This window comes from Blennius ocellaris (genome assembly GCF_963422515.1).
Source record: "Blennius ocellaris genome assembly, chromosome: 16".
NCBI classification, from domain to species: domain Eukaryota; kingdom Metazoa; phylum Chordata; class Actinopteri; order Blenniiformes; family Blenniidae; genus Blennius; species Blennius ocellaris.
Genome location: NC_137665.1, coordinates 14,885,520 through 14,912,457, shown reverse-complemented (window position 1 = coordinate 14,912,457; position 26,938 = coordinate 14,885,520). Strand labels below are relative to the sequence as shown.

The window sequence follows — 26,938 nt, the reverse complement described above, 5'->3', positions numbered from 1 at the left end:
TGCTGGGAAGAGAGCAACCCCTGACCCCCAGATTTTTCCTCCTCCTGACCCCCTACAAAGGTCCCCGGAGCCCCCCAGGGGGTCCCGGCCTGGGCGCCACAGAGTGAAGCTGATTGAACAGATAACGGCTTTGTTTATACATTTCAAGTGAAACGTGCATCGTTTTTTGAGTTTTCGTTTGAAAAAGGTTTCGCGCCTACACGGCAACGTAACTGGCAAAAACACTGAAAATGATGTAGTCTTCATGCTGGGCCAGTAGTGGGTGCTGTTTGTTTTGTAATGAACATACACATGTTTACACAGAAAAATGGCGAGTACACGGACACTTGTATGGACAGACGACCAAGTTGGACTATTCCAGGTGACTCGAGACCATAAAACGGCCAAAATCCGGAGAACATGGACTGGGAGTCATGACCATTGTTGTTATTGTCCATATGTTCAGAAATATTTACTACAGCTGTGGTTCTCACAGGGAAAGGTTGTGTTTTAACCATTTCCATGGAGAAAGGAGTCGCAGCATTTCCAAAAAGTTGCATTTTCAGTAGCTCTGAGCACTGTTGTGTAAAAAGACGCCCAAAACGCTACGAATGTTGAAAACACTTGAAAACAGGGCTCGAGTCTTAGAGTTTATGATGTAAAGTGAACTGCGTGAGTATGAGGTTCATTATGTAATACTGTTAATTAAAGTAAATAATGCTGGGGATTATGTATAACCTTTTTTCCTTCCAAAAAGAACTGCGACATGCTTGACATTTGCTTCAAAGCCTCTCCCTCTGTCTCTCAGATTTTACTTTTCCTTTGACGGCGCGGTACAGTGAGTGACAGAAATGGGCAAAATACCCTGCTTCACAATGACAGCTCAGATCTGACTCAACTGTCAGGGTAAGTGCGCGCAGGGAGTTTGGGAGACGGCGACGGAGAGACAAGGGAGTCATCCTCTCCTCCCCCCCCACCCCCGGCTGCCAGCCTCCCTGTCCACGCCTCCGCTGCCGAGCGCTTCCCGGAGGATCTGGAGGGGTTGACAGGTGAAGTAACCGCGAGCTGCCAGCCTCGGCAAGCTGGCACCGGGCTCTCACCAAATGTTCAGCGTGTGGCGCAGATTACAAGAGAAGGAGGACGAAGAGGAGATTTTGTTCATCAACGGGGGGAATAAACAGAGCGGGAATGTGTGTGTGTGCCTGGTGAGACAAGGCGGGGATTCAGGACGGTGGGTTTAGCAGGGTGGAGGTGGTTGGGTCTGAGTTGGTTTAGGTGTCCATCTGTTAAAGTGGCACTTAAGCACATCCTGTCTTTGGAGCACTTGTGGAGATTAATCAATACAATTCTCGCTGCACGAGTACAAAAGGAAACAATTACCAAAAACATTTTACGCTATTTTAATTGGATTTGAAATATTAGCCCCATGAAATACTGAGACTATTGTGGAGGTTGACTTCAGTGACGTTCCTTGAAAATAAAATGTCATTTAGAAGAAAAAGCAGTTTGTTACTGGTTTACTGAGCTGCTATTGCTCTGCATCTTTGTCAGCGTGTTTTCTCTGGTCATGGTGATTAAATCTTTTTCAATTTCATATTCAGTAAAATTACAAACTATATTTTTCATTAAACGTCTGACTTTTTGATCGTGAATCATGAAATTTAAAACTGAATCTGAATCTTTAATGTAAAACTCAGACTACTGTTTTAACTTTAACCTTTATTAGGCTCATTTCTAACTATTTTAGAATTTTAGATATAGCCAAGGGCAACTACTATTATTTCACTATGAAGCAACTCTTGGAAAAACACAGATTTTTCATAAGAAGGTGAAACTTACGTCATCCCACTTCTGTACATTGGGGGACAATGTTGAGTCATTCTAGTGCCAGTCTATTGTTTACCTACGTTTAAAAATGTTGACTTCTTCTTTTTTGTTAGATACAGTGGTCCAGATTAAGAAAGACAACTTGATAATTTTAATAGAATTTTTGTGGCATAACAGTAATCCTGCAAACTTTTTGGTGGCCAAATCTATATTTACTCATCACATTAGTGTTTGTTGTCTTATTATGCTTCATTAATGCTTCTTTGAACGACTCGATACGCCACCTTCTGCTGTGAACCTGGACTGCAAGACGAAGGCTCTGTTTATACAACGTTTCAAGTGAAAACGCATAATGTTTGTGTTTTCGTTTGAAAAAACCTTTGCATTTACACACCGATGTTTTGAAAATGATGGAAACAGCAGAAATGCTGAAAACAATATAGTTTTCATGCATCACCCACTAGGGCCTAGTGGGTGCTGTTGGTTGTTTTTGGAATGAAAATCTTAAAGAAAATTAAATAACTGTCAGTTATTGCCCTGATTTTCATTCTTTCCTTCTGGTTTGATTGACATCACAAGGCAAACTGACAAACAAATAAACAAGCTTCCGTCCATCCTGACACTGAAGCAAACAGCGAAGTCAAGGGGAGCGTTCTCATTCAATATAAATGATTTCAGAGGTGATGAGATAAAAATATCTCTTGTCTGCCTTTATACCATTCCTGCAGAACGAGCAGCATGTGGTCTTTTTTTTGTTGTTTTTGTTTTCCAGCATTAGTATTACCACCAGTATTTATAGAGCCTATGAAACGAGAGCATTGGGCAACCTTATCTTCTGTGTCGGAGGGGGGGGGGGGGGGGTTTAGCTTCTCCTGAGGAATCACAACACGGCTTGTTTGAGTGTTCAAACGATGTGAACAATCTTATCATGTCTTGTCAAAAAAGCTACGTGAGCGAATAAATAAACCACAACTTAGAATTAACAGTAATTAATTAAGAGATTTAGGGATTAGAAAAAAAAAAGGGGGGGGGGCAAAATCACTCCGAGAGCTTTCTTAAGACATCATGTAGTTTAATCTCAGCTACAGGGTTTAGAAATGCTTATCCAGCTGGTTACAGTCTACAAATTAATCTCACAAGTCCGCATGAGTGAGCATAATTAGCTGTACCTCTGTCAATTGGGGAAACAGTGGGATCATAATGGGTTGTACCTTCAGAACGGTGATGTTCCAGGCGTAGCTCTCCATGGCCTTCTGAAGTTTGCGGCCTTTCAGACCCTCCTTTGCTCCGATACGATGCAAGTCCTCATGGAAGTCCAGACCTGCAACGCAGACACAGAAACACATTTCCATAGAAATAAATAACACAGCTGTTTGCACAATGTTGGACATAACCAATGTGCAAATAGAAGAGAATGAGTAAAGGGTACAGACATGCAGTAGAATCAAACCACAGACACATTACAGAGCAGGACCCACACATTCAGGTCATTTCAGATTACATCCATGCCAATTTGATTTCAGAGCAACAAAAAGGAAACATGTTGACTTTTATATAAGGGCAACTCTGTTTTCCTTGGGATCAACGAAGACTTTGTAACCTGAAAAAAATTCTCATTTATGAAACTCTTTTTCCAAAATTTAAATAACCTAAAATGTCTGTGCAACAAAAAAGGCAACAAAAGCCTCTGAAAAAAAATTCATTCCAGACACTTCAAAACATACAGAAAATACAGAGACATACAAAAAAGGGAACTGCTTGGAAATAAATCTATAGAAATAATTCAATCTATATTTTATCACCCTCAGAATTTCAACTTAGTTTAAAAAAAGCTAATGTTTAACAAATTGTGGCAACTCTTGCCAAGAAATTTAGAAATTTAGTTGTATAAATCAACACAGAGACAGACAGAAACACATGCTTTACACATGTGAATGTCATACATTTGATACCAAACAAATATTTATGTCTTTTTTTACATATTGCATGTATAAAATATTATTATATTACATATAACAAGACTTTAAAGTGGCCACGTTGTCATGCCAATCCTGAAGAGCATCCAGCGTCGTATATAACTGATGGAGCAGATCCCTCATTAATCTATCAGTACCTCCGGCTTCATTTAGCCCGTTCCTAATCCCAGAGGCTTTATAAATGCACTCCTCCTAAACCTGCCGCCTGCTTCTCAATCTGTCCTTGACGGCTGACCTCACATCACCCTCGCTTTGATTTACTGGAGCAACACCGATGTCAGATAATAAGCCACAAAACACAAGAAATCCCCTCATCCGGGATCGTTCTGCAGTCTTACGCCCTCTTCAGTTTTTTTTAAACTCATGTTTACTGGGGAGAGAACAACTTCCCTCATCCTTTAAAGGCAGAAGTGAGCAGCAGATCGTAGCAATTCCCTTCATGTTGGAGCAGTAAGAGTGAGCGGAGGCTGCAGAGATTGTGAAAGATGTAAAAAGCTTTTGACAACATCTGTTTCAGACAGTAGACACGATTACAGATCATCCCGAGCTCTCTGAAGAACTTTGAGGTTCTTTAGATTCAGTTTTCTTGAAACTTAATCAATCCTTAAAGGCTGTAAGACTTGCAGTTTGAATTTTGTAATATCTTATGGTCACTTCATTCATATAGCTTAAAATCTTTTGAAAACTGTAGAACCCAACAAAAAATCGAATCACTATCAATAGATTATTTTGAACCTTTATTTAACCAAGTTATTAAGAACAGATTCTCACAATTTGTTGTTACAACTCCTGGAAATCTGAATTTTAAAAAATGGTGTCATGATCCAGTTGCTACAGTCTGAACACTGCATGGCATCTTTGTTAAAACTGATCTGTTCTATAATTTCAAAAACAACATATTAGTTAGTTTTTATAGAAGCAAGAGAAAATGACCATATATGGTCACCATACACAGTCTACCAATACCAGTATCAGGTACGGTACTGCACAGTACTGCCGCGCTCCATGCTACACATCAAGCTGTATTTACAGAGAATGCAATAAATAAAAAGAAATCTTGTTGTTCTTTGCTGTTCCAAGCAGTCGTGTTGTAAAGCCACTACGGAATATCAGCTGTGGAGCCTGAAAATCACTCGAACAGGGATTAGGACTCTTTTGATCTTGTAATCTGTGGAAGGTAATGAGACTGATTCTGGTTCAGAGTTCCGCCAAGAAGGTTAGCGATCACGGAACGCAAGGCGACCAGGGGTTATTAGAGGTGGAATTAACAGGAGGCAGCTTGTTACAATGCTACAAACGTTGTTAACTATGAACCCTTGCTGACCCTACCAGCCCTTACTGTCACTTAAAATTTCAAAACAATTTCAGCCAATATACAGAATGTGAATAGTTTTCAGTGGCTTCAAACCGTGTCGTGTTTAAAAAAAATCCTAATGTGGTAAGCTTCTGCCATACAATATTCAACCCCAAAAATCTCAATTGTAAAAAATTACAAAAATTGTAATTAAAAGGTTATTACACTCCAGTTTTATTGATCCTGGTAAAGAGAAAGAAAACCAGCTTCCATCTGAGGACTTAGTGGACGTCGTCCATTTCCCAGTGAGCCACACAATGTGCACAAAAATGCATACGCACACAGTCAGTGTGAAGAGCAGTAAGGGTTTCTGTCTGCGTAATGAGTGCCGCCGCCGCTGCAGCACCAGCAGTGGCGGCGGCAGCATTTATGCTCAGATACAAGTTTCAGACAGAGAGCGGGAAAGGTAAGTAAATACTGAAATCAAACAGAATCTCCAAACAGGAGCTGAAAGAAGCGATCAAAACAGAGAAATGAGCAGGAGATACACAACACTCAGATCAGAGTTTCATTAATTTATGTCAATTCGCACACACACTGCAAACAGAGAATAATGAGCTGGGAAACAACAACTATACAAATCTAAGGAAAGACTAATGCAGGGAGAGCGTCATCTCCATAAATCTTCATGCTGATAGAACATTCATAGTCATCTTAGAAAAAACTGTCAAACTGGTTAGAGAGAGAGAGAGAGAGAGAGAGAGAGAGAGAGAGAGAGAGAGAGAGAGAGAGAGAGAGAGAGAGAGAGAGAGAGAGAGAGAGAGAGAGAGAGAGAGAGAGAGAGAGAGAGAGAGAGAGAGAGAGAGAGAGGTTGCATGTGAGTGGACACTGATAAACAAGCGCGGCGGCTTGCAGAGAGGCAGTAGGTCCTGAGCTCATATGGCGAGGCTGCACCTGTTCCCCGACCTGCCGAGACACGGCGCTACGCCATATTGAAACCGCACAGACATCAACACGGAGCAGCAAATATGTGGATGGGATCATCGTTATGTGAATGAATCAATTAAACCATGATGTCGGTGGATATGGGACGACGAAACATGAATATTTAAAAGTTGTGTTTTCACTGGCTCCAAACAAACACCCAAAATGCAACGAAACCTCGGTGTGACTATTGTCTTTTCAAGTCGGAGGATAAATCGTGATTAAAAAAAGAAATAAAAGGAGGGTAACATTATCCATCCGTCTCATACCGCTTTATCTTAAGCTGATCTCAGTCAGCGATGGGTGACGGCGTCTCCGGGCCATTTAAGGTGTGAAAATTAAATTAACCTGAAATGCATGTTTTTGGACTGTGGGAAGGGAATACAGAAAGCATGCATACTTCACAGAGAAAGGCCTCCTTGCAGAGAGGTGACTGTGTTAACAACTACACTACCATGTGGTCAGTAAAATTATCTTCAAGCTTAATGATTTTCACAACAGAATTTATTGGTGTGAGATTCAAAATATAAAAGTACATTTATGACAGTTGGAGATGACCAATATCGAGATTTAGCACATTAGTGATATTGAAAGCATCTGTACCTAGCATGAGGGTGGTAATGTCAGGAATAATATCGTAGAATCTTAAATACATTATGGAATGGGACACAACAAGGTCCCCTCTCTGCATGTACTTTTATCTGCTGATTATCAGACGGAGCAACGTGACGACTCCATTGTAATAATGTGGTTCATTCCGCTTTGAAAGAAGCACTCCTTTATCTGATGTGACAATATGAAACCATAAATAGAACATGGAACCTAAGGTACACATACAGCTGAACGGATTATCAACACAAACAGGTCTGTGAGATGTTTAGAAATCTTTCAAAGCCCTTAATTAGGAGAATCCTTTCGAAAGGGAAGTGAAGCGAAGGCTGGTTAGGAGAAGGACTGAGAGCCGGGCTCCCCAAACACAGATTAGATATGCCTGTGCACACGTCTTTGCACGCACACACACACACGCGCAGAACACAGTGTTAGCATCTGGAGGTGCCAGAGTTTGCATCCCAGCTGTTTTCCTGGTCCCCCATTAGCAGCGTGTGTGATGGCGAGCCACCAATGGAGCCCGGGGGGAATCATGCAGCACCTCTCCGTCCTCATCAACACGTCAGCTTCACTGCCCGAATTAAACTGATTAGCTGCGATAATGACTGGGCATAAACCAAACACAGGAAGAGGAGAAGAGGCGCCGGGACACAAGAGCCATAACAAATCTAAACTGACCTGGGTTGGCGTTTCTGATTCTTGAAATGTGAGCATACCCGCGTACGAATACAGCAAATCTGCACGTGCTAATCATTTTATATTGATGAGGTTTAAAATGAAATCCAATGCGAGGAAGTGAGTTCAGTTGTTCTCCCTGGTTTGAGGCTGCAGCCATCATAGTGATTATACAACCTTTCCACAGCAGCATTTAGCTGATGAGCAGAGCACACTTTAAATAACTGGGGCCAAAGTGTCAGATCTAATCACAGGCCTTAAATTAATGAAACAAATGAACATGGTCTCTCCTTCATACTGACAGTCTGTCCTCTAATAGCACCTTCTCACACAGCCAATACTCCCAAATTATACCTTTGACCTCTGGATCGATCGCAGGTATAAAACCTTCAATTCCACACAGAAACTCAGCGTCTCTCTCCTTTGCCGAGGCTGCTGCTGCCGTTTACTGTGCATAATCTCAAGGTTTAAGAGATGCCCGATAAGTGGTGCATTCAGGGATTTAACAAAAAAAAAAAAGGTCAAATCCAACTTTACCAAAATGAGGCAGAAATGTGTTGGAAACTTTGAGTTGCAGGTTTACCAGAACAAAGCAAAAGAAAACAGTACCTTGCAGCTCATATCTGCTGTCGTTTCTTTTTGCTTCACCCTCACCTCACAACGGGCTTTAAATGCTAAATTAAATTCGACAGGGTCACCTGAACTTTTGTGGTGCAGTGGTTTGCACTCTCCTCTCACTGCGAGGCGACCCCTGGTTAGAGTATGACGGATGGATGGAAAATAGAATGAAGTGGTCTGTACTGTGTATAAAGTAAAATGGTGAACAATAAAGCTCTTCAGTGAAGTATGGTGGAGGGAGCATCCTAACTTGGGGCTGCGGGGTCTGAACGATGAATCCAAGTTTCAGGAAGGATGGCGGATAATTTAACAGTCTACGTTTTTCTATCCACCGTGATTTCGTCTAAAAAATTAGGGGGGGGTGGGGGGGGGGGGGAGCGAGTCAAAGACGTCAATCTGATCTCCACTTACTGGAGTCGGTTTCAATTGCATTTTTGAAAACCACAATTATCATCAATCTTTCAAGGTAAGATTTTATGTGAAAAAAAAAAAAACCCTCCAAAGCAAACTCGATCTGACAGAGTAATAACAGTACCTCATATATATTCATTCTTATTCCCATTTGTGTGAATGCATGCATACACTTGATGGACAATTGTGACATTGTGCATATCAAATGTGAGAGAGAGCTGCAGCAGACGGAGAGATGGCGTGAGACGGGAAGCAGATGGAGAGGACAAGGAGCACACTGAGTGGAGAAGTGGGACAGACGCGTCCGTATTAATATCTTTGAGTAATTAGTTTACCAGTACAGGTGGGAGATCATCACAGCACATCTAAAAATAATGAGCCACGTAAATACAATCAACCATCAACCCAAACCGAAATTTTAATAAGCCTGCTACTTTGGAAATTGGCAATAGTAACTGTAATAATTTTCAGTAACTTTCAACACTGTTGTAAAAATGATGAACAAACACAACGTACAGGTAATATGTGATAATAAGTAACTGTTTTAGATTCTGAGCCGGCGCCACTTTTACACTTTGTATTCACTGTACGGCAACAAGGTTAACTTTAATTAAAGTTTTTGCATGATTACTTTCCCATTTTGATTTAAGGCTGCAAGTTGTACTACACAGTCGTTTTATGCTTGATGAGATAACAAACTGGGTTTTTGTAAACAGTTCTGCGACGTGATGCCAGGAAACACATTTTAAGATGCCCCCCCCCCCCCCCCCCCCCCCTCCCCTGTACGGCCACCAAAACGACAGAATCCATCTGGAGGCATGGCCAGACATTCAAAGTGGACACGTATTTCTGGGAAGGGAGGCGGCTCAGCTTGTGGCGTGTGTGTTTGTGCTGGGGGGAGATAGGGAAAGTGCTATGTTTGGCATGCAGATTGGACCCCCCGAGGCTGTTGAACCAGCCCTCCGCCTTGTACATCCAAATTTAAGAACTTCTGTGTTTCCTTCTTGAAACAATAACGCCGGCGACGCAGACACGGACGACTGCGAGATACAGTTCGTCACCGGAAAGTTGCAATAAGCTGAGCTTCATCTTCTGATATCCAACGACTGACACTGCTGCGAGTGGCTGAGGCTGAGTGGGAGTTTAAGCCCTGCTTAACTCTACAGACGCCTCCTTTGAAGATGTATCCTCCTCTTGAGGCCAGGGGACGGCTCTGTGGCTGAAACCCCGGCGTTCAACCAACATCTCTGGGTCATTACACAGCAAGAACATCAGCTCAGCTCCACGCTGCACAAGGAGTGAAGCATATGCTTTCCCCTGTGTGAGATCGCAGAGCGGAGCTTCCGTATATCGGGCTTAAATTGGCTTATTGGCCTCGGGATATCGGGTTGGCATGTGCCAATGTTTGTGTCGACAAAACACGGCACACTTTGGAATAAAGTAGCATTTCTAAAGCCTTTCTAAGCTTTGGACCGGGGGTTGTCAAACTCAGTCGAGTTGAGGGGTCACATGCAGCCCAATTTCATCTTGAGTGGGTCGGTAAAACAGCGTCATTGACAACCTCTCAATTTAAACTTTGAAGCTTTCCTCCGTTGTGGCGCAAAATATACATGAGGAAAAGGTCAACCTTTTCACAAAACCAAACAATTACTATCAAAAATGGCTACAATCATCTCAACATTTTCAAGAAAAACTTCTGGTGTAAAGTACAGTGAAATATCCCTGAGAGCAGGGCTTTGAGGCGAATTTGATAGAAATGGGATCATGACTTTTCAAGGCAGCATATCTTAGCTCGGGTCTCAGTGTTGCATTGTGTTAAGAAATATATTAAAAAATTAATGTTTTCTTTGAAATGTTTTACCGTTTGCTTGCTGGTTTGGCAGACTGGATCGGAGCCCCTTGAGGGCTTATTTTGGCTCACGGGCCTTATGGTTGAAACTCCAAGTGTGTAAAACCTGATTTACTTCACCTTCAATGCCACATGTTCACCACATATAATCCCATTTGACTAACTGGCATAGACGTAACACTGAGCGTAATAATCTAGAACAGCCAATGGTTTGGTCCTCATTATCGAAAAACTATGACGAACAGCCTGAAATTTCTGTGAAGCAAACTTAAAATCGGATTCCTGCAGATTTTAGCGCGCATGTTTTCACAAACTCTCCTTCACTGTATGGATTTGACTTTAATGTAATGCTGCTTGAAATGTAGCGAGCTTTCACTGCAACACTTCAAGCCCCCATTCAGTTCCAGATCTCAGTATTGTGTAACGCCTGCTAATCTCAAAGCAGTGAGAACAGCACAGTGGGCGCATTAAGAACATTAACACCTTTTTTTTTAGGGGGGGGGGGGGGGGGGGGGGCATTGTTCTTTAATTTGTTTTTGCAATCTTTGTAAATGCCATCCTGTGGATGAAATATGACCTGAATCTACCACTTGGATTTTTCCATGTTCAAGTTTCCTTTTGTTGACATAAACTAAATGATGGGCAGGGGTAAGAAAATGAAAACACAAACATATACATAAACAAATATGAGGGGGAAAAGAAAAGGAATAAAAATGTATGAGTGAGAGTAAAATCTTTGTAGTTTTCTAATGTAGCACACAAATATAAGGTGGACTGAGTGGGACAGAACAAGTCAGGTTGGCTATTTCTGCCAATGACAGCGTGGGGGGGACATCAGAAAAAAAAGAGGAATGGGTGAGGTTTGAAAATGACGTGTTAGTTTTATAACCGACAATATAAAACTCCAGGCGATTATAAATGAGCATCTATCGCAGGGACTTAATAGAGCATTTCATGCAGACATTCCGGGTGAATCTCAACTATAAAGCTACCAAGTCCAAGGAGAAAAGAGACGGTGAGTCATGACTCTCTGGAGGCAAATTGCTGAGATTGTCAATCAAATCGCACGTGTGCATAAGAACTGTTCGCTACAGCTGTGGTGCGAATGTGCAAGTAAAGCAGCGTTTCAGAAAAGTTGTGTTTTACCCCATTCCAATAGAGACGGCGTGTTTTCAAAACGTTCCATTATTTCAACCAATTTATTCTGTTAAATCATGTTAGCGGCATCGTTGTTAACCATACATGCAAACGATGCGTCGCCCAATCAAAGCCTCATTAAATTCTATGCTACATAGAATTGAAGATCATATAGTGGCCCTTCACTGATCTTGGATTTTATAGCGCATAGGCTGTCGGGGCCAAAGTATTGTAGTTTATTCTATGATTCTATGTAGTTGCTGCAACTGATGTTTCAGCACATTCTCCCTCTTGGATTTTAAACCCTTGTATGCCATGTATGTATGTCCAGTAAGTATGTCTTATAATTTGCGGAAACACTATTTTCATGGTGACGCACTTAAAAACTGAACTGAACTTTTTTTGTTTAAAACACTGTTTATAAGCTCTTTGGTCCTGGGGCACTTTCACATGATCACATCAGAAAGTTTGGACATCTGTGTCCAAACTGTTATTTATTGCTTATTGAGCTGCTGTCATTTATTCTGGAAATGCAGGGAATCCAGAATTGGCCTGGCCTGCTGGTGAAGAGGCTTTAATCTCTCAGGAAGGGGAAATACATTTTATTTCCCCCTGCAGCTAAAACAAAGGGGAATAAGTGTACATTTAAGGGTTCCGATGTATGTTTGTGTTATGTGTGTCTCTTAAAACCGGAAATGAGGATACGTCCCTCGGCCCGAGGGGCTTTTCATCATGTGGTGTATTAGAGAAGCAAAAAAAAAAAAAAAAAGAGGCAGAATTAGTGGTAAGTGTAAAAAAAAAAAAAAAAAAAAAAAGAAATAGAGAGAGAAGACAAGTCCCAGGATTCCCTGATTCGAAGCCATTTCTCTCCTAATGATCTTTTAATGGTCCATTTTATTCTCGCTTTGCAGAGGCTGAACCTCTTACACTGAGCATGCTGTTTAAAAAAAAAAAAATAACGTAGTGACAAAAAGCTTCTTTCACTCCATCCTTTTCTCTGCGTAAAGCCGCCCTCCTCATTTCGCTCTGCGCTCTGTCAAGCCTATTTTCTTGTCTCTCTCCCCATCAAAGCATGTTTGTGCTCTCTGTCCTCTTCCTGCTGCAGCCCTTTGTCTGCGAGGCGGGCTGATGGTTTTCACCTGCCCACTGACATGATAACTATTCGCCGCTGAGTCACTGATGATGGCTCTTTGGTTTTTTTATTTTTCATATCCACGGCGGACACTCCTGTTGATGTTGATGGAGGAGTTATTGGGAGTACACGTGCTACGTGTTACGCAGGGCGACGCAACACACTAAAGGCTGTTTCGTTGGTCTCAAAAAAAAAAAAAAAAATCTAAAAAAAAATGAATTCATGCAGCTTTGTTTTGATCCTTGTTGTTTCGCGCTAACCAGAGAAACATTCTCGAAAGTGAGTTATTTGGATTCAAGTAGGATGCCTCGTCCTTGAATGGTGAGTCATTCTCAGCTCGGCATCAGAGAACTCCACCATCTCTCGCATGCTGCGACTTAATTTTTTTTTCTTCCATTCGTAGTATATCAGAGGCTTTATGAGGGGGAAAAACACAGAAACCATTTCAAGGTATTATCACAAATATTCCAATAGCTTACAGGGAAATCACTGTTATCTGCTGGGCTCAAGCATCCAGCGTGAGCTTTAAGTGTGGAAAACACCACAGTGGCAGCAGCAAACATGGAGTCTGCTGCTTGTGGACTCTCACAATGCTGCATACCTGCTCGCTGTGCTTGTGTGAGCTTGGAGTAGACCACATCGGCTGACTCGATCAGTGTTTTGCTGGTTTGGATCATCTGGAAGACAAAAGACGACATGGCGTTAAGCTGCATCGTAACAATTTAGAAATTTTAAAATTTTAAAATTGCAGACAGTTGAAAAGTACATTTCCGCATCGCCGAGCCGATCAACAGCCAGGACTCGGTCTGAAGCTGTTGAGCTTGGCGGATGAGTTTACAGGCATAAAAACAAGGCAATTAAGACAACAGAGCTGTCATGCAAAGGTTCCTTATCTGCTCTCAGTAATTGTGGTGAGATCCTAATCAGCGCAAGCAGATTATTTCAAATGAATTGGGTTTATAAAGAAGACAAATTTCCTTTGTCTGTCATCGAGGGACAAGACAAGGCTTGTTTAAACATATGAGAAAACGTGAGGAGTCCTTAAAGGTAGGGCTGGGCATGTTGTTACTGTGGCATTGACATCTGAGAAAAGCTGTGGACATGACCTCATCACAACCCACATATAAGAATTTCTCTCAAGCCCTACTCTCTGGGCAAAAAGAAAACCAATATGGTAGAACTAGTAAAATTGTGTTATTATAACTTGTTTACTTTAAGAGGTCCATATTATGCAAAATGTGCTTTGTAATGGTTTTCCAACAGTATTACGCGTCACCTGGAATGACGCCACAGAAGTGAGCAAAGTCTGTCCTCTCTCTTCCTGGCTTCTTTTCAATTCTTTTAAAAAAGTGTGTTGCTTCAACGAGCAAATCAGAAATCCAACCGTATATAGTGTCAACAGGGGTTTAACCAATCCCAATTGAGGTCGGCCTTCCCTTTGACCCTCCCGCAGTTAGGAAGCTTGGCAGACCATCTGAATAGTCCCTCCTATCTCCTTTCCCTCAACCCTGTGGATGATGTCACAGAGTTAAGGAAATGTGTTAGGAGGCTTCCTAAAAGCCATGAGTGCTACGGAGACGCATTACGATGTGTGGTCACAGCCTTAAGTATCATCTCATGGTGCTGATGAGGAGCAGCTGGACCATCACTACAAATCCCGAGGAGGAGCTTAATGAAGATTCACACTCCGGTGAGAGACAGGAAGTGGACTCTCACACTGTACACAAACTTGTGTGAGCCTGCGTGTGTGTGTTTATGCATGCCATTTCATGTTTTTTTCCCTCCTCTTGTGAGAACTCTTTTGGATGCACACAGTTTGCAGGAGTGAGCTTATTTATTCAGGCTTCCTCATTAGGAGACAAAAATCCTTTAAAAGAAAAAGGCTACACAACCTTCCATTTCTATTCTATTAGATACTTCATCAGGGAATAATCTAGAACCTCCAAGTGCAGAGCCATAACATTATTAACATATGGACTCCAGAGTCTAAGCAACAGATGCTTCAGGCCTTGTAACTGGTGAGATCAAGTGCACAGTGAACTTCGGGTGCACATTACCCCGTCACTCGTTCATTGCTTTTCCTTCCTCGGACCACTTTTGATGGATACACACCTCTGCAGACCTGAAACACCCCACAAGCAGTTCCAAGAAGCTCTGACTCAGTCATCAAGCCAGCACTATTCGGCTCGTGTCAAATTCACTGAAATTGATGTATTTGCCGCTTTTTTCTGCTTCGAGCACATCAAATTTAAGAAAGAAATAAAACATGCGGCCCAATATGTGACACCCACGAACATGGGCCATGGTAAGTGCCAGTCACTGGTCATAAAGTTATGGCTCCTTTGCATCATATTGAGATTTTTATTTAAAGCTGATAAGGGGGTGCACAGACCTGAGCGTGTTAAAAAAAACTTGAGGGATTATTGGGTGGAGGTGGGGGAGGATGGTGGGCAGAAGTTGTAGATGCTGTACAGAATGGTGAACTTTCCACTGCTAAAGAAAGAGGGATCTTGACTGCAGTGTGTCTGAAGCTGCACTACATTCTAGCTCTAGATGTAACACTTTCACACAAGAGGCTGATTGTCTAGAAACCAGTTTCAAATACTGAACTCAATTTCTCATATTTGGTCAAATAATCCCCCCCCTCAAAAAAAAAAAAAAAAAAATCACAAGCATAATGCAGAACATATATTTTTAGGTTTTTATGGTCAAACAAAGTGGCAGTGTGCATCTGAAGATAAGTATATAGGTTATGTGCCTTTCACCTTAAAGAGAACCATTGTCCTGATGTTCTGTGCAGCTCAGGGTTATCATGGTCGCTCGCTACCGCCCACAGGCGAGGGCTACACATGGTTATTACACAGTAAATAGCCTGGTGTTGGGAGCCATGCTCCACAGAAATCGTTAACGTTTGCACGCGTGCGCACACACACACACACACACACACACACACACACACACACACACACACACACACACACACACACACACACACACACACACACACACACACACACACACACACACACACACACACACACACACACTGGGCCCTCTGTTCTTGGTCAGAGTGTGGCGACTGGCCAATCTCGGGGCAGCACTATGTAACACTCAGCTGCCATGGCTCAAACATTAGGACCATGAGACCAGAGGGTGATGCACATGTTAATGACCGCACAAGTCCCGAGAGTGAAAATTTCTTGCATAACACATCATGCTGGACCGCTTGTATGTATTGGATGTCTGCAATGACTTCACACGGTGACGCAAGTGAGAAAAGTGGCACTTTACTTGCAGGTTTGCCACGGCCTTTGGATTGATCTTTTTCCCCAGATTTTGCAAAGCCGCAGGTAAATAATATGGCTGACAAGCTTTGCTGTATGAAACTTTTCAAAAGTGAGACTTTGCTTTGGACTTTTAGATCGTTTCCAGAGAAGTGTCTGAGGACTAAAGTGTGAGAGTCATTCTGACAGTGCCAAAACCCCCTTGCCTGCTGTGAAGCCCAATAAAAGCCAAAGCAGACTGTGAGGAGTGTCGCCGTCGATGTCGATGCAGGAGCGCCGGTGACCCGACGTGAAAAACCTCCCTCTCGGCGAACGACCCACTTCGCCGGTTCTCACTGAGCCTCTCAGCGGCGAAGAGGAGGGATGCAGAGACAGCGGGTGACAACTAATTACACACAGAGTCCTGCAAAACCCCTTTTGGGCTGTGCCGAAGTCAAGTGTTGAAAAAAAAAAAAAAATGCAGTGTAGCAGAGAAGGACATGTGAAATTATATAATGAAGTAGCTGCAGTTTGAGAATCTGACCGGTCAATCAGGTGGTTTTAGCTGCAGCTTGGAAAGCTTGTAAAAACTCTTGTGTGACAGCTTGAGGAAGTTTCCAATGTGCTCCCCCCCCCCCCCCCCCCCCCCCCGATTTGTTTGCTGCAGAAATCCACAGGATGGCAAAGACATATCACATCCACTGAAATAGTGGAGAGATTTGACATTCAAGCTGTATCTGTCGTAGTTCTTCACACCAGAAGGTTTTAAACCCTCCAGGACTTGGTGACATCTCTTTGGAGATGATTTGGCCATTATCTCAGCCATTGCATCATGACGTGAAACTCGAAAGACTGTGACGCCACCATTTAGTTAGGATAGTTCATTTGAATTTGATGCCTCCTGGACAAATGAGTTTATGCAGCAACCTCTGTTTGGACATGCACTCGCTCCTGCCTTTGTTTACCATGTCATAGGCGTTGAGTACTTTGCGCAGCAGCTCAGGCACCGGTCCCTGAGCCTCCATGGTGGGGTACGTCTCGCTCAGGTCCACCGTCACCCTCAGAGATCGCTCGCTGTTCATCAGCCAGCTGGAAACGGTCAGGATGCACTGCTTCATGTTGGCGGCGGGGGTCAGGCCGCAGAGCTCCTTGAAGGACACCATGGCATTCTGGGAAGAAAGCACAATCATTAGGAAAACCCACGGATTTGATCGAAAACAGTGACGTCATGAATCTTTTTTTGTTCTTTCCATGTCAGTGAGTTTCTGTGAGGCAGCACTGGACTGGACTTCCTGTTGTTTTCAACTGTTAAGCACCATTAATCAAAATTAAGTGTGAAGTGTTCCACTAGAAACAAATCAATGCAAATAAATACTCTGTATTCACTCGGCTGTCGTGTGTCCCGAACACTCACACTGTAACTCAGCAGTTTGTGAGGGAGGATTAGCCCTCCCACACAGAGCTTCTACCACATTGTAAATACTTATTGGGATTGATCTGCAATGAAATCTATGGATCTTCTCATGTTGAATCCCTTGAGTAATGTGAAATATCTGGCAAAGGCTTTTTGTATCTCCTGCAACTGTCATGACTGATAGTTCAAATTCAGATGCAATATTATCTGTTATTATTATCTTATTAGCTCACCCGTGGTGTAATCTATTTTCATTATAGCCTTACAGAAAATATCAAAGTTCCGATGTTTCCGAATAAGGAAAATGTCTTCACAGATATTGTTCTTGGCCAGTAAAATGACTGAATAAAAAATATTGGAACCACAAATTACCGATGACCTTGAGAGGAGATTTAATGAGGGGGACTGCTATATTCCCGTCAGACCAGCGCCGAGAGAAGATAACACTGAGTGTTTGTCGTGTAAAATAATCCATTTCCTATAACGGCAGCCTGCTCAGTCAAGCCTGCCAATCTACTGACTCCAGCCTTAAATATAATCACTTCTTTAATACTTTCTTCCTCGTCTTTCCTCACTTTATATTTAGTGGTTTTGTCTGGCCGAGTCAAACTATCTTTTTGCACTGCAAAAATCAAGCTGAAGTCATTATTAATATGAAGGAAAGACCACATGGATGACTAAAGAAATGTTGATCTTCACATGGTAGAAGTGTCTGCTGTCAGTTACTATTTCATTGGCTTTCTTTTAAAAGTTTTGTTTTGCATCAAGTAAAAAAAAAAAAAAAAGGATTTGGATGGTTATAAGAACAAAACAAAATGTTTCTCTTCACTCACTATTCTGAACAGGTGTACTACGTTATCTATTATCTATAACTACTTTATATATTTTAAGAGGCTGAAGTTGATTGCAGAAAACAGGTTGCCCGTCAACCATGGAGAAAAGACAGACACCACATGTTTGTGATTTAAAGTCCTTCATTAACCTAGAATACACGTATTTGGACTGAGGGGGAAGACAAACATGCTCTGGAGGAAAATGCAGACTCAACACAGAAAGGCCTCAAGAGGTTGGAATCAAACCGTGACTCTTGTGCCACACTATATAAAAACAAATTTTTTTTTTTACTGAAATATCACTTTTAGAACAAGTTTTGGAGAAGAAGAGGCTCTAAACAGCATGCACCTACATGCGGAAGTAGAATGTGGCGACATGAAGCACCCATAAAAATCCATACATTAGCCACATCATTTTATAAGCCGCAGGGTTCAAAGCGTGTGGAAAAGGTAGCGGCTTATAGTCCGGAAATTACAGTATTTACTACGGCCGTGGTGGGTATGTGCAGTAGCAGCATTTTCAAAAGGTTCAGATAGATTGAGAGCTATTTTTGAAGAGGTTTTCTATTTTCTCATGAGACCAATATAAACGGGGGCTATCAGGCTCTTTAAAATATGCACCAGTGAAGCAAACAGTGAACCGACACACCTCCACTTCCAACTGGTTCACCTGCTTTCAGTTTCGCACTGTTCAGTTCCTAATCCAGCCTTCTGTGAAGCCTATATGGCTTCTGCAAATCTGGGTTAAATATCTCTGCAGTCTCTGTGAATATGCAACTTTCATTAATGGAAATTTAAGCAGAGAAATCGTAAGCGAGAGAGAGGGTCAGAGGTGAGAGTGCAAATGAGCCATGTGGGTTACAGAATTGAGAGCCGAAACCAGAAAAAAAACAAAAAAAACCCCTGAACATCAAGAAAATGTGGTTAGAGCACATGAGGCAGAGTGAGAAATGAGAGACGGCGACTAAGAGGGACTAAAACTATTTAGAGGGAGGAGGCTGGTGGCGGCATTAGGAAATCAGTCCACACACTCGGCACTGTGCAGTGTGGGAACCGGCGGTCTCTGGGGGCCAGACCTCCAGGCGGCCAGAGAAATTGCCATACCTTAGAGGACACGCTGTCACTATGAGGCCCGAGCTTCCTCCAGACAAAGAAGGTGGCCAGAGGGACACAGCATCTGTATGCTGAGCTGCGCTCGGTGAAAACCTCCTGGACTACCGAGCAACAGCAAACAAGGCAGCACAATGGACGCGGGACGGCTCTGCTGCTCTGGATTAAGACCCACTGTGCGATTACGATGGTGTGTGCATGTGCTTACCCCTCAGTGTGGTCGGAGCTGAAGTTATTAGCATTCATTATGCATTGTATAATTCCTTGCATGTGCGTACGGGGCCACATGCTTCAATGTTTTCTTGATAATTGCCGTGCAATAAAAGCCATATTGTTTGGAAGCGGGGATGTTACAAAACCAAATGAGGGGCTTGTGTTTTTAATTAGTCCCTTCCCCCACTTTACTCCTCTTCCAACATTCCCCAAATGGAGGGAGTCCGTGTGTCCGGTTACAACACTGCTTTTGTCCGTTTGCCCCTCTTTCTGTCCGTCCTCCTCTTTCCTGTCTCCTCTCGGCACTGAGGCCAGGGTGAATGTGCAGAGGGCAGTGCGCACACATCTCGGAAAATAAAGAGAAACTCCAGCTTGGCATCGCTGCTCCAGCTCCGTCAACGCTTAATAAAGTTCATGAGGTGCAGGACTTTATTCAAAAAAAAGGACTTTATTCAAGTCTCCCACAGAAATAATTGATCTGCTGCCTGGACTAACATATGAAACATGGCAGCCTATCATATCTGCCCACGGGCCAACGCTCATAGATTCTCTCACTCTGTATTATTACCCAAATGCACTTCTCGTTTCTTTATTATTCAAAGCAGACCACCTGGAAGTTGCACTGCTTGAGAGTAAAAAGAGTCTCAAAAGAGCTTAGCGAGGCAAAGTAATGTTTTTGACAGTGACATCTAAAGTTGCTCTGTTGGTTCAGGTTGTACGCCACGATATGTGGACTTTTGAGAGAGTTTGTGCACAAGAGACATTTTTCTTCGGTTAACATCCAACACTGGCTTCAAGTCAGGGACGTAAATCACGACGAAGCCTTGAGGTCGTTGGTCACAGACCCGTTCAGCTTGACACCCACGGTTCCACACAGGCGGCCTGCTTCAAGCCTTCACTATTATCGAGGGTTTTTACATTTAAAAGAAGACTGCGTGATCCTATATTTATCCTCTTTGGAGGCTTCATCTCGGCTTCACCTTTCATTATTTCTCTGATCTCCTCTTTTCAAAAGGACAAATTTACATTTCAAACCTGTGGACAGTGTAGTGCGGTGGATAAACTCAAGAGTAAATAATAATAAGTTCTTAATCAATCACCTGACTTTTTTTTTTGTTACAAAAGAAGAATCACAACACAGACGAGGATCAATGCTGCAACACACGCCTGGGATTATTTCAATATTTACCAACAGTTACTTAATTTTACTAAAGTAGAGATGTCTGATTGTCTGTTTACTTGATGTCAGTAAATTTCACATGGAGCCGCGTGTTCTATCAGCTACGTTTACAACCTAATCAGGACAAATTGTTCGTTTATCAAATGAAGCAACAATGTGAGGATAAATAAAAAAGTACCAAAACATTGAAAATGGGTTAGTTTGGAAGAATTGTTTTTATACATACTGTTACTGAAATCATCCAGGCTTTAACTGATAAACCGGATAAAACGAATGCTCAGTGTTTTTCAAAGGGTGGGCCTCCTCTGGGGGGCGCCAGAGAGCTTCAAAGTAGGGCACAGCGGCAGAAAAATTATCTAAGGCTCAGAAAGATGCCTTTTCTTGCATGATTCTGTCATTTTTGATTACAAAACATGATAAAAGAAATAGGAGGAGGGTAAAACTATTAATTTTTGACATGCACCGTTTCAGAAAAGTTGTGTTTTCCCCTGTTTCCATGGAGATGGAGTATTTTCGTGAAGTTCCACCTTGGAGTGTTTTCAAAAAGTTGCATTTTCAGTGGCTCTGGCCACCGTTGTTGTGTGAACGGACACCTAAAACGCAATGAACGCTTCCCGTTTCTTGTAAACATTGACGTACAAATGGGAGTTTAAGGGAGAAATGAAACTAAAATGAAAAAATACATATTTCAGTGCAACAGTCAAATCAACCCTCACCACATATTTGAGAATCAAAGAGAGAGAGTTGGGGCCTCAAACTCCTAGTTTTTGTCGACTCCTGCTCTATTATGGGTTTAGTTTCACCTGCTGAGCACAAAAATACCCCCCCCCCCATGTTGAGCTCTTGGACAGGAAAAATAATTATTTGAGCGTGCCCATTTACCCAACTGAAAAATGCATGACAGCATGCCAGAGGAGCTCTAATCACATCTCTGCTTATTTACTTTGGTCTGTCTTTTGTTTGCCGTACCATTAGACTGAGGTTACTGCTCACTGGAGACAGGCAGACCTCGGTATTTATGGCCTGGATACAAATTAAGGGATAAATCACGAGTATATCCTGGAGAAGCATACGTAAACCCATCCAATTATATTCTTGGTAATACAAGATATCAGTGTAATATTTTTGATGATGGATCGATGTATGCGATTGTTTTTAATCAAGGTCTTTCAAGGAGTACAATAAGTAATATGACTTGTATATGCTACCACATTTTAGGCGGCATAAGCAAAATGCATTTGTGTACATTTATAATGTATTCTTTTATAGCTAAAAGTGGGAATCTGAATGAGGAACACATTGGTCGCTCTTCAGAACTGTGTTTGAAGCTGGTAACTTTGTTAAGCAGCATATTTGCACATGAGTGCTTGAAACTGGGTCATTTATATCTGTCCACTTGTTCCAAAGTAGCACTGTCACACACTGGCAATGCTACTATTTGAGTTGATGCATCACCCTTATTTCTAATACCTTTAGTGCATTGGCTTGTCATAAAGTACTTAATCTTAGACATTTTCTTCAAGGTAGCATCACATAAATTGTAACTTCTTCCTTCCCTGAAATGTTTTCCTCCACATGAAGCAACTCTAGTGACAAAACACTTCCATTGGTTGACGGAATAATGTTGATGGAGCCGTTTCAACAGTATACAAAGACTTTCTTTGAAAGCTGTCTATAGAAGACAAGAGCCTGCCACTATTGTGAAGTAACAGCCAAACAACCAAAACGTGTAAAGCGCTCGCTGGCTCTCCTCGCGTTCGCATCTGTGGACTGAGAAAAAGAGAGAAGCTTTGTATCGTGTGATTTAGTCATCACACGGCCTAAAAAAAAATAAAAAAAAGGCATACAAAGGCTTCTTCTGCTGATTGTCAGTGAAATATGTACCCTGGTTACAAGTCTTCATTTGCTCATCCAGGGGATTTTGAAAGTAGTGTGCTGAGTGCCTAGCAACCCAGTCCTCTTCCCTGGGCAGTAATTGTGTCTCATTAATGATTACATTATTCATAAACCTTATAATTGTACAGCAATGTCACTTTATGGCTGTTCTCCTCTACAACATTAATAGAGTGCAATTAGTGACAAGCCTCTATCCACAACAGCGTGTGTAATAAATTTAATCAGAAACGATTAGATCAGAACAACAGTACTATAGAAATAATGTTATTTTTACTTTAAAGAAGTGCATTTTATGCCTTTTGGTTTCTTTCCAATACACAAACGTGTTAGTTTGTCAATACTTTGTGATCTGAATAATCCCATTTCATTCTGCAACCACGAATCCAGTAAGAACAAAGGAGAAGATGTTATGAGAAGGCTGCTAAGCATATTCAAGGACAGCTGTCTTTGTCATTGCATTGTTTACTGTTGCACTGTTTACATACCAACACAATATAGCCACTTATACAACTGAAAACAATAGCAATGTCAGTAATAAAAGTGGTAATTGGCACATTTCTATATAGAAACATAATTTTGAGTTGTGCAGAAGCAAGTTTTTTACAGTTTTTTTTTTAAGAACAGATCAGTAATGTAGTCCATGCAAGTGTAAACTTTTTATATATTGCATGTCCTCCCCAGGGAAATAAAACACTAATTAGCCAATCTACTCAGATGGAATGTTTGTTTTAAATAAAAACTGAATGACAGAAAGAGAAATGTTCAGAAGTGGCTAAAGACTTGGAATAAAAGATCACATAAACGTGTTCAATTGGAAAAGGAAAGCTTTCCTTGCATTTTGGGTGTCCGTTAACATGACAACAGTATTCAGAGCCACTGAAAATGCACATTTTTGAAAATGCTCCAACTGTCTCTATGGAATCAGGGGAAAGCACAACACTGATACTTTACATGTGCACCACGTTCGCAGTAAATAGTTCTACTGCACATGCACAGCTAGAAAGACCATAATAATAATTATAGTGGCTCCCTGTCTGACGTGACTCCTAGTCCATATTCTTATGATCTCTTGGAAGTTTTATGGTTGATTGTCACTTGTAGTAACAATCCAACTTGGTTGTTTGTGCATACGAATGTTTGTGTACTCACTATTGGTTATGTTTACAGTGTATAGTTCTCTGCATGCATGTGTGTGTGGTTTCATTACAAGAACAAACAGAAGTTCCAACTCATGTGCTGCCAGGCTAACTCCTAATATGCCTATTGCTCTTATTTTGTACGTTAGTGGCAATCAGCCCAACACAAAGCTCATCATTACTGGTTTCTTGAAAATGTGTGCATATGTCTTTTAGAAAAGAATTATCTTACCTGGACATTTTCTCTGAGGTCTGTGGCCTCCCTGAGGGGCTGGGTGGAAGCTCGGAAAAGCTCGTCCACAACTTTGATTCCTGTTGTCTTGGTGGTGGTGTACTCCCGGGCCTTCCGACCCTTCCTGACAGACAAGCCCCTCTTATGTGCCTTTCCTCCACCCCGTCTGTTAGTGATGGCTACATGAACAAACAGGGTTGTATTGGGTAGAAACTCTCCTGTGAGCGATTGTAGAGGGACATGTCTATAGCCTGGCTGTAGGCACTCAAATGGGATGGTGTATTGGCCAATAAACTCATCTCCAATGTAGTCATCATCCAGAACCACAAAGCGCAGCACTGCAAGTTCTGGTAAATTAATCTGGAATTCAAAACTCTCATCAAAAATAGGGTTGTCACCATTCTGGGACACAGTCTTGGTTCTTTGCTCAGCACAATCAGCTGGGATGCCATGGATCTCCACATATATGTAGGGCTCCACCACGTCACCCTTGGCAGCAGAGCCCCGAGGCTTCGGCAGATTCTGACCGCTGATGACCTTGATGTGTAGAAGCTGTGCAGACACTCCTGGTAGGGAGTCTCGAGCGTTGGCACTAAAGTAGGACACCTCCTCTCTCATGATTGCTGGCCGCAACACATAACCACAGTTGCCATTCTGCCTGAACCAGCCCAGGTTGAGGTCCATCATCAGGCCTGGTGTCTGATAGTTCATGGCCACAATTTGGCAGCCACACTTCCAGAAGTCTTGAGGGTTCATGTTGCTGGCATCAATCCTCATAGGCGTAGGATATACCCTGGAGAGGAAGCGCTTGTTATAGCAGACAAATTCCTCTGGGAACTCATTGGCAAACCTATTTGCATCCACCTCATTGAAAGAGCAAATTTCCCAGTATTTTTGTTCTCTCTTAGAAATGTCAAAGTCCCTGAACTGGACCGACTTGCAAAGAGATACAAGATCAGATAGTTCTCTGCACAGTCTGAGTCTCTTACAGCCCAAGCCATTCAGGTGGTCTCTGTCATCAGCTCCCACTCTTCGAGACATTTCCAAGCCCTCCTCCTCATCTGTCACATCCCCTTCGGCATCTGCACAGCTGGGCGGGAGCTTCTTACCCTTGACAAGAATTTTACCTTTGAGAGTTTCAGGAGAGGGTAGGTAGTTTTCCTCTTTGTTTGGAGGCTCAATGTGGAGCTTGTCCCCAAGAATCTTCTTCATATGTTGTGACATAACCCTCTGCTGGGGGATACAGCAATGGGTTACCATGCAGAGAATCATGGGATACTCAGAACTTTCAAAAGCATACTGGTTTATGATGTCCAGAACTTTAGAGAAAGCCAACTGCGAGGCAACAGAGCTGCCGACATACACCACTGGTTCATTATCAGGGCCGTCCCATACTATGACCTCAATGCTGCGGCACCCCATTCTTAGAGCTCTGATGTAGCTGCTGATGTCTGATGAACCCCAGAAATGATCTTCTAGAAGGGAGGCATTGTGTGATGAGTTGATGTAGTAATGGGAAAGAGGCTGGGTCATATCCTGGCACACACGTTTGTGCTGGGGGTCAAAAATGTGGCATTCGGAGGATAGGAGGTAGTGCGTAAAGCCATCAATAGTGAGGTAGACCCTCTCTCGTCCTTCAGCAGATGGCTCAAATTTCTTGACAATATCCCTGCACATGTCTTCAGTTACGCCTTCCACACCCTGCTCCACCTCGACAAAAAGCATCAGATCTTTACTGTCCAGATACTCCTTGTTACTGGAGAATTGAACCAGCAAAAAGAAAATCTCTGGCCGAGTGCAGAGCTCACAATAGGCCTCCACAAAAGTGTCCATATTAATTGCTTCTCCATATTGGTCCTTAGCTTTCTGCAGTTCCTTAAACTTGAGCTCTATCCGAGACTCTTTCATCCCAGGGTTGAGCCCTTTGATTATCTGCGTGGCTCTGAATAGATCGATGTGTCCTCCTTTTTCCATGTCGGCGAGCTCGAACACCGAGCCAATCCAAGATGTCCGTAGGCTCGGTTGACTGGGTTCCACCATGTCCACCGTGTGGCGGCCATAAGATACCAGATACCTCAGTCCCATCACCCAGGTGCTGACGACATCAGCTGTACTGGCAACCAAATCTAGTGACTCGTAGTTGTCCCCATAAATAATTGAGAAGGCGCATTCATCTGGGAACTGATCTGAAAGACCATTGCTGCGCAGAACAGGAGTTTTCTTTCCCAAGCGAACCTCCTTAATGCTCTTGATTTCCAGCTTGGCCTTCTCGGAATCTTTCTTGGATGGCTCCCAGCGCAGCCAGTGCATGTCTGGATCCAGCAGGAAGTAGCGGTTGTACATGCGTGAGTTAGAGCGCACCTTCTTCATCTCACAACCCTCCATCATGAAGGCCATGCAAGCGGCTGTGCTGTTGATTTTACGGTCACTTGGCATCGAGCTGAAGGACACCGTTTTCTTCCTCACTTGCCTCTGTTTGGAACCATCCTGCAAAGATAAAGGGGCGGGGGAGAAAGAAATAAAAGAGTAAGAAAAGGCAAAGATATACCAGAAATAATTATACAAGGAAATACAACTTTCCTCAGTAAACCGAGCTCCTTCACACACAAACATAAGAGGGAATATTAATGGGCCAAGTCACCAACTGGTTGAAGGAATATTTCTCTGCCAGCTGTGCCCAAGTCCATCTAGTAGAGATGGTGCCCAGTGGTGGATAGGCACCATGCAGAGTCCGTCTGACATGTGAATGTTAAAATGGCAAAAAGAAATGCAGCCCAAAATATACCTATGACATGCCAGTGGTCACAAAAATGATTGCTTGCTCACTCCCAGTACCCACCTGCTTTTGTAATTATTCTACTGGAGTTGTATATTACATAACTTCATGTAAAGATAACTGAGGGTTTTATTTTTCCTTTTAGAGAGTATGGTCAACTGTATGAGGTCAATCTCTTTTAAAAACATGACCGCTTGCAGTAATGACAGGGTATAAAAGTACAGATACTATTTTCATCTTGACCCAAGTCACATTGGTTTCATTTCACAAATAAAGTGAAGGGCTTCAAAACTGCTCTCAAGTTACCTTTTTTAACTGCATTTTATTTTTGCTGATTAAATATTCATCCTGTGGGTAACTTCTTATTATCAAACCAATTATGCCAGGTTCACTG

General features: G+C 42.4%; 1 protein-coding gene across 1 annotated transcript in view; it reads right to left on the bottom strand.

Moving 5' to 3' along the window:
• Positions 1-26,938, bottom strand: part of LOC308141775 (inactive phospholipase C-like protein 2) — a 70,570-nt gene that overhangs the window by 4,516 nt on the left and 39,116 nt on the right. Inside the window, exons 2-5 of the mRNA XM_080511990.1 lie at positions 23,769-26,255; positions 16,720-16,923; positions 13,093-13,168; positions 3,018-3,127 (exon numbers count right to left, since the gene is read on the bottom strand). Coding sequence (XP_080368116.1) covers positions 3,018-3,127; positions 13,093-13,168; positions 16,720-16,923; positions 23,769-26,255 — 2,877 coding nt within the window. The remainder of the gene's footprint in view (positions 1-3,017; positions 3,128-13,092; positions 13,169-16,719; positions 16,924-23,768; positions 26,256-26,938) is intronic.